Below are 7,487 nucleotides of genomic sequence, written 5' to 3' on the forward strand. Positions count from 1 at the left end.
AAGTGACTGACTGGGGAGGTTGGGGACCTTAGTGGAGGCAGTGACGTATCACAAGCTGAGAGCGGAGGGACATTCTAGGAATCCGGGTTGATTTTGGGGCCTCTGAGGATGGAGGGGGCAGATGTGCCACTACTTCCCCGTTCTGGGCATCGACAGGCTGTGAGGCTGGGCATGGGCTGAGGTCGCAGTGGATCTGCCTGCGGTGGGTGGTATAGACAGAGGAAATCAATGGGTAGAGTTAAGGGGACCCACAGGGCGGCAGGCTGGGGCGTGGAGGTCCCGGCGACCAAGCTGGTCTTCTTTGCTGAGTACGAGGACGCCAGGATGCTTTTTCGGCTTGCTTAGAGCAGGGCTCTTTCCCCTTTCAGCTTTCTACTGGGCCTCGCCTTAGTTCTGCAGGATCACGGATCTGCTGGCGGCGTCCCGGCCCTCGCTGCAGTTTCCCCAAACGGCTCTGCCAAGCCTGGCACCTTCAAGCCGCCTTCTAAGAGGTCTTGGGCCCAGCCTCTCGCCGGCGCCGCAGCTACAGGCCCGGCCACCAGGCCTCCTCCCTGCCCTCCTGCCTGACCTCGGCCTGCGGGCTCCAAGGCGCCCCAAGCCGAGGCGGGTGCCCGTGGCCCTGGGGCCGGGAAGAGAGCGGGCAGGGGACAGCGGGCCGTGGCCGGGCCCAGCCTGCAGGTGTGAGGACGGGGTGGGTACTGAGGAGCAAGAGCGAGTGGGGCTGCAGGCGTTCTTGCGCTGAGTCCCAGGGCAATGGGGCAGAATGGGCGACGTTGGGGTAGAAAGCCGTTGGCCAGCTGGATCTGTGGGCGGCTGCCCCGAGTGGGTCGCGGCAGGTCCGGCTGGAGGCGTCAGGCGAGCAGCCTCACCGCGCACGCACCCCCGGGTGGCAGCCAGGCCACGCGCCCTCGCCTCTTCCCCTAATTTAAACCATGCGCTCGGCCCCTACGGTCTCGGGGTCCCAGGGCCGTAAGGAGGGCCCCAGGCCGCGCAGCGGAGGAGCTGGCGGCCGCTCGGGGTTCGGGATCCCGGGGAGCCGCGGAGCCCCGGGACCCCGAAGCCCCCCTCCCCGGGGGGCGGCGGGCGAGACTGATTGACAGTGGCGACGTCAGAGCTGGGGGGGCGGGCGGGCGGGAGCAGGGAGGAGAGAGCTGAGGCCCCGAGCGCTGCCCGGGAGATCAAGGGCCCGCTCCGAGGCGGGATGCGGCCGGCCCCGAGGGCGCGGCGGGCAGAGCGAGCCTGACCCGGCCGGGAGTCGGCAGTCGGGAGTCGAAGTCCCGCCGAGCCGCGCTGCTCTGCCCGAGCCTGCAGTGACCTCGGGCCGCGGACGCCTCCGCATGTGGCAGCGCAGTTAGGGTGAGTGCTGCTCCAGGGGGCTGGGGCGGGTGGGCTGCGGGGCTCGGGCCCCGGCCGCGGGTGTGGCAGGGTCGAGGAGGACGAGGTGGGAAGCAGCGAGCGCTACGAGGGTTCGAGGACCTCGGGCAGCCAGGGCGGCACGAAGGTGTGGGAGCCCTCGGGTCGAGCGGTGACCTCTCTGGACACCCAGGTCGGGGCGCCGGTCCTCTTTAAGAGTAACGGGAGTAATTGTGTGTAGGGACTCCAGACAGGACAGAGCCGGCACCGAGAAACACGGTTCAACTGTGATAGGAGGAGCAGTGTCATTAAAATTGATATTTGCACAATAAGAAAAAGAAAAAGGCCCGGGTACCGGCAGTGAAAATAGATATAGAAATGTGAGTGGTCTGAGCACTGGATTTCAGAGCCTGTGATACAACAGACTTGTTAAAATTAAGCCAAGGAATATTATGTATAAATAATAATCAATGGTCAAAAATTACCAGAATGTGAGCAATTACCAAAGAAAGAAGGCTAAACAGCATTCCTGATACAACACTTGCCCTTACAAAGAATGCAGTAACAATCACTTTAAAAATCAAGTGCAAATAATTTATAAGGATTTTTTAAAAAACAAAAGTAACTCCAGGTATAGAAACAGTGTCAGAACTGGCGTATTCAAATCAAGAGCAATTATATAACTTAGAATAATGATGTCACAAAATACTAAACTGTAGGCAACTGCAAACTGTAGGAAATGATGAATGATAAAAATACTATTAAAGAAAATACTATTAACATTGATAGAATATTGTCGCATACTGCATTATTGACAGCATAGTGAAACATTCCAACAAATAGCAAAATCTCAAGAGCGATAGCAATGTAAGTACACAGTTAAGAATTGTTGGAGTAATACGACAATTTATGACCAAGGTATTAATAATCACAACATTATAAATAATGGTTCAGCAATAAGCAGTATTGTACCAATGTGATGAAAATAATCAGAGTACCAAGAACTACAGCAATATTACAAATTATGACAAAGTAACAAGAAGTAATGATCTGATGAAAAATAGCAAGCGAGTTAAGATCTGTAGCGTTACCAATAATGACAAAGTAACAAGATATCCTAACGATGTGATGAAGAACATTACCTAGAGTATTAGGAGCAATCCTAATAAAACAAATTATGGTAAAATAATAAGAAATATTGTAAGGATTAACAAAATTAACCTGAATATGGAGAACAATGCTATTGCAAGTTATGGTAAATAACATGTTATTCAAAAGTTGGACAGTCTAAGGAGAATGAAGAAGTAGATATGGAAACATTTTAGAGCTACAGAGTAAAATTAAAATAAGGCTAGATTAACACAACCTACTGGAAACCGATTACCGAAATATTGGAAACAGGATTACTAATGTGTCAGGGTCTCCTGAAGCCGAAGCAGTGACAGGAAAGCAACGACAACATATGTAATACTGATAAATTAATGAATCTAACCAGTGCTTTAATCACATATTATTAAAAATAAAAAGTACCAACAGTTCACGTGCTACAGTAAATATACTTAACGTTACTAAACTTAGATCACTCTGATAATAGGGACAATTAAAATATTAAAACTAGTACAAAATAGTAACACTCTGCCTAGTGCAAGAAAAATATTACTAAGTAACCTAAAAGTGAAAAGAAAAATGTTGTGGTTCTTGTAAAAAGAGGCTGCCGAAAGCCACACACACCGGAGCGCATACGGAGCAGAGCCCGGCTGCTCCCGCGCAGCGCCGACGGGAAGGGTGAAGCGCTGAGCCCAGGCCCGGCCCGCCGCGGGGCGGGGGCTTGGGGTCCAAGGGGACTTCGGGGACCGCCGCTCGGGGTAAGAGTGGGAGGGGGGACATTGGCGTGGAGTTTCGGAGAGGGTGAGCCGTGGCGGGGTTAGAGTGTGCTGTTGTTGGGGAGCCCCGAGAGGGCAAGGCGAGTGCGCGCAACCTCCGCGGCCAGTGCACGCAGAGGACCCGGGGCCGCAGCTGGGCTTCGCACCCGGCGGGATTGAGAGTGCAGGCTGCGAGCACACCGGCGTCCCTGAGCGGCTCCGGGTGTGGCAATTGCCTGGCAGAGAACCTGGTAGCCAGGTCCCCGACCAGCCACCCCAGACGCCTTCCCCAGGGGCCGCCGATTCTGAGAACCCATCTCGGCCCGGGCCCAGATCCTGTAGGAACGGGTTCTTAGGCTTCAAGTCGCGCTACCCTCTTCGTGCAACATCCCGCCCCCGCCTCGCCACACCCGCCCTCATGCGCGGGGGTCCTTGGTTTGCAAGGGTTGGGCTGCAATCCGCTTGTGGCCCAAGGTGGGTGTCAGGACGCCTTGTCCCGGCGGGAACGCTGTTCCCGCTGGCTGTGGCCGAGGACGCCAGGCTGTCAGGCTTATCTTTATGGGCTTTTCCCAGCCCCAGCGGGCCCTGGCCCCTTTTTATCTCCTGCTTGCACTTGGCTTGTTTACTTTGTCGGGCCCTGGGAGCCCGACTCTAAACCCAGGATGAGCAGGCTGGGGCGATCCAGGGAGAATGGAGAGATCAAGAGAAAGAGGAGACCCTGAGCCACAAGGCAGACAAGCAGTCAGACACACAGAAAGCCCACCTGACCTTGGCCAAATCCAGACTGTGGACAACTGGGGGAGGTAGGAAGGAAAGGAAAGATGGTGAGGGTTACACCCCTCCTGGGGAGGATGCTGATCTTTGCAAGCTGGGCTTTTCTCCTGGTATCCCAGGACCAGCTGAAGACAGGGAAGAGTTACAGGGGTGGGTGGGTAAATAGGCCTAGACTTGGCTGTGCCTCTGAGCTGGACCCATGCTACTTGCCTGGTCCTCAGCTAGGAAGGGTCTGGGTCCTTTGGCTTTAAGCGGAGGCCTCTGGAACTAAGGTTTGAGCCAGTGAGCCAGTGAGCCAGTGGGTGTGAATGTGCTGACAGCCTGGGGAGGACCCTGGCAGAGTTCAGGGGCTGGACCCGAGGGGCCCTAGGTGAGAAGAGGGCCTTGGGAGCCTGACTCTAAACAGGAGAGTGCTGTGCCGTCCTGTGAGGTTGTGTGGCCCAGAGGGAATGCACAGGAGTGCAGCCTTTGGTTCAGGAAGTACCTACTCCAGTGCCATCTGAGGGCATGGGTGAGGGCACAAGAGTGAGCCGAGGAGAGAGGGTCCCCAGCTCTCACCTTCTCTGCAGGTGTGGAACTGTGGAAACCCAGGCCCTGCCTCCACCTTCACGCCCGCCTCCCCCCCCCCTCTGCCCCAGTCCAGGAAGGTTCCTGGCTGCCCTAGGCCAAAAGTGAGACCTGGACCCCAGTTCCCTTGGAAGGACCAAGGAAACCCGGGCCACTGGAGCCCAGCAGGGAGGGGGGCCTGGGGGCAGCGGGGCTGTGCTGAGAGGGCGGTCCTTCCCCCAGGCCCCTCATCACAACTCTACACCCAGGAGCAGGCAGACCCTCCCAGGTCCAGGACCCGCAGGGAGGAGGTGAAGGTCCTGCCCTCCCGCATGCAACCCACCCCCAGGCTCAGGGGGGCGGGGTCCACGTGCCCAGGGCACCTCCACACCCGCAGCAGGAGGCCCCAAGCTCCGCTTGGGAGGGCGCGGGGCCTCTGGCCAGTACGCATCTGGATCGGGCGAGTAACGGCGGCGTGCTGTGCCCACAGGAGATGCTGCAGGACAAGGGCCTGTCGGAGAACGAGGTGGCCTTCCGGGCCCCGGGCCCAGGGCTAGGCGAAGGCAGCTCCGCCACCGCCCCCGAGCCCACGCTGGCAGCGCCCGGCCTCAGCGGAGCCGCGCTCGGTAGCCCCCCGGGTCCGGGCCCTGACGTCGCCGCCGCCGTGGAGCAGGTAAGGCCGCGCCGCCCCTGCGTTGGACACGGGCATCGGTTTGTCTGTCTGAGCGTCAGCAGCTGAGGCCCGCGCTCGGCCTTCAGGAACCTGCTGCGTCCTACGCTGCTCGGCCTTTCGTTCTCCACCGGCGCCGCCGTGCGCCCCGCTTTCCGGGCCCTTCTTCACCTCGAAGCGTCGGGGCTGCTCGGCACCAGCGCGTAGGGACCCTGTAGCAAGGGGAGCGGGGCTGCGAGGCCTTCCGCGACAGCCCTGTCACCTGCCGACCCCAAGACCGGCGGCTCCCGTCTGGGTTGGCCCCGGCCTCTCCCACGTCCAAACAGTCGGCCTCAACGTGTGGCCACGGCCAGCCCAGCCCAGGGCAGATGTTCGCGTGGGGGAGTGGCGGTCCCGGCGTGGTCGCCGGCGTGGCGAATCCACCTGAGTTGCACCCTGAAGGACGGAGTTTGAACCAGGTTTAATTTTTTAAATTCACCATGGGTTCAAAATCCTTTCGTGAAAACGAAATCTCGAAGCGCGAGCTCCTAGGCGGGCAAGATCCGCGCTTGTCTCCGGGCCAGCGGTCTCCCCTGGCGGCTCCGGGGGCGCCGTGGCCAGGCAGACGCGAGCCCCCTCCCTGCTTCCTCCCAGACGATCGAGAACATCAAGGTGGGGCTGCACGAGAAGGAGCTTTGGAAGAAGTTCCATGAGGCGGGCACCGAGATGATCATCACCAAGGCGGGCAGGTCAGCGCTGGAGGTTACTTGGGGGCGATGGGCAAGGGAGATCTTACGGGGCATTTCGGAGGAGCGGGCCGGAGTTTAGCTACCACTTGGGTCTCAGATCCACATCCCGAAGCGGCTTGGGATCAGGCTTTTGAGGCCTGGAGCCCGGTATTCCTCTGGGGGTCGCAGCCAGGAGGCTGTAGGGAAGGGGATGTAATATGCAAATGATATGCAAACAAAAGTGGCCCCGGTTGCCCCACCTTTGGCCCCCTGTAGAGCTGCTTTGTCCGACTCTCTTTGAGCACCTGTTGGGAAGAGAGGTTCTCCCATTACTTGTAGTGCGCACCAGGCGATACCCCTCAGAAAACGGTAAACGGGAGCAAACAGAATGGTGTTTCATTCTGGGTAACCTCCCTCCCTCAGCTGGGCAAACCCCGAATCTCTTCTCTGAGGGGCACTGCTCCTGTTTCAGCCCCTTCCAAAGGGAAGGTACCATTGGGCACCGAGTTTGTGTTGCTGGGGAGCAGCTCTGGGGCGGCTGCCAGAGAGGAATGATTTATAAAGTGGAAACATCTTTAAAATGTGCTGGTGTCTGTGGGAGCGTATAGGGAGGAGAGAGGAGGAAGAGGCAGCCGGGAGGGCGGTGGTGATGGAGATTCCCTGGGGTAGGGCCAGACAGCCAGGAGAGCAGCTGTCAGGTAAAGGGAGGCTGCCTCAGACCCTCAGGGTCCTGGTTTAGGAATTGCCCCTCTCCCTGCGCCCCATTCCAAACATATGCACTTAAGTTTGATCCCTGGGGACAGCATAGATGTGAAATCGTTCCTCTGCTTGACTGTGGGTCCATAATTGAGGTTATGGGCAAATGAGATGGGTGAAGTATGCCTGGTCTGACTCCAGTAGGGCTAGTGTTCCAGCTCCAACTCAGCTACTTCCATCTGTGCAATGACCTTCAGACAAGGGACATAAGGGTCTCTGCCCCCTCCACTCTCCATCTGTGAAACTGCTTCATACAGCTGTGCATAGAGCGCTCAGCATAGTACCATTAAACAAACAAAAGCTGTGGCTCTCTGGGTGCCTTGTAGGGTGCTGTGATCCTCCTTCCTGTCTATGCTCCCAGGTGGGCAGCAAAGCTTCCTCTATTTGTGGAGGGTAGAGGTCTGATCAGGGTCTGGTCTGGTCAGGTTATTCACCCGGACCCCATCAGCGCAGGAGGCGGGTTGATTTCAGGGCTGAGTTTGCTGGTTTGGGGGATGAGGAAGGAAGATGTAATAGGGCTTGGCTGTGGGTCCACCAGGGGTGGTCACCTTGGAAGAGAGCCAGTATCACTGCCCTGCCTCTTCCTGGCACTCAGTAAATTGTTAAATTACCTGTAACTCCATATCACCAGGTAAGCAGAGATGTGCCCGCTAGTCTTCCTTTTTGGTGATTGGAAGACTCAAAATGGAATCATGTGAATTGTGCGGAGTAAATTGTCAAGTAGATTATAGGTGCACAGAGGGGATGACTTCTTCTTCTTCTTCTTCTTCTTCTTCTTCTTCTTCTTCTTCTTCTTCTTCTTCTTCTTCTTCTTCTTCT

At 57.2% G+C, this 7,487-nt stretch overlaps 1 protein-coding gene across 5 annotated transcripts in view; it reads left to right on the plus strand.

Moving 5' to 3' along the window:
• The first annotated feature begins 493 nt into the window (after positions 1 to 493).
• The window catches only part of Tbx4 (T-box 4), a 32,193-nt gene continuing 25,199 nt past the window's right edge, over positions 494 to 7,487 (plus strand). The window contains exons 1-3 of one of the 5 annotated variants that reach the window (XM_023703145.1): positions 494 to 691; positions 5,026 to 5,208; positions 5,839 to 5,933. In XM_023703145.1, the coding sequence (XP_023558913.1) occupies positions 5,029 to 5,208; positions 5,839 to 5,933 (275 nt within the window). In that variant the 5' untranslated portion in view covers positions 494 to 691; positions 5,026 to 5,028. Of the gene's footprint in view, positions 692 to 1,151; positions 1,357 to 3,606; positions 4,019 to 5,025; positions 5,209 to 5,838; positions 5,934 to 7,487 lie in introns of those variants that run through there. The other 4 variants (XM_023703146.1, XM_023703143.1, XM_004643024.2 and 1 more) reach the window with 4 other exon arrangements.

The sequence above is a fragment of the Octodon degus genome, unplaced genomic scaffold, assembly GCF_000260255.1.
Source record: "Octodon degus isolate 3935 unplaced genomic scaffold, OctDeg1.0 scaffold00164, whole genome shotgun sequence".
Classification (NCBI taxonomy): Eukaryota; Metazoa; Chordata; class Mammalia; order Rodentia; family Octodontidae; genus Octodon; species Octodon degus.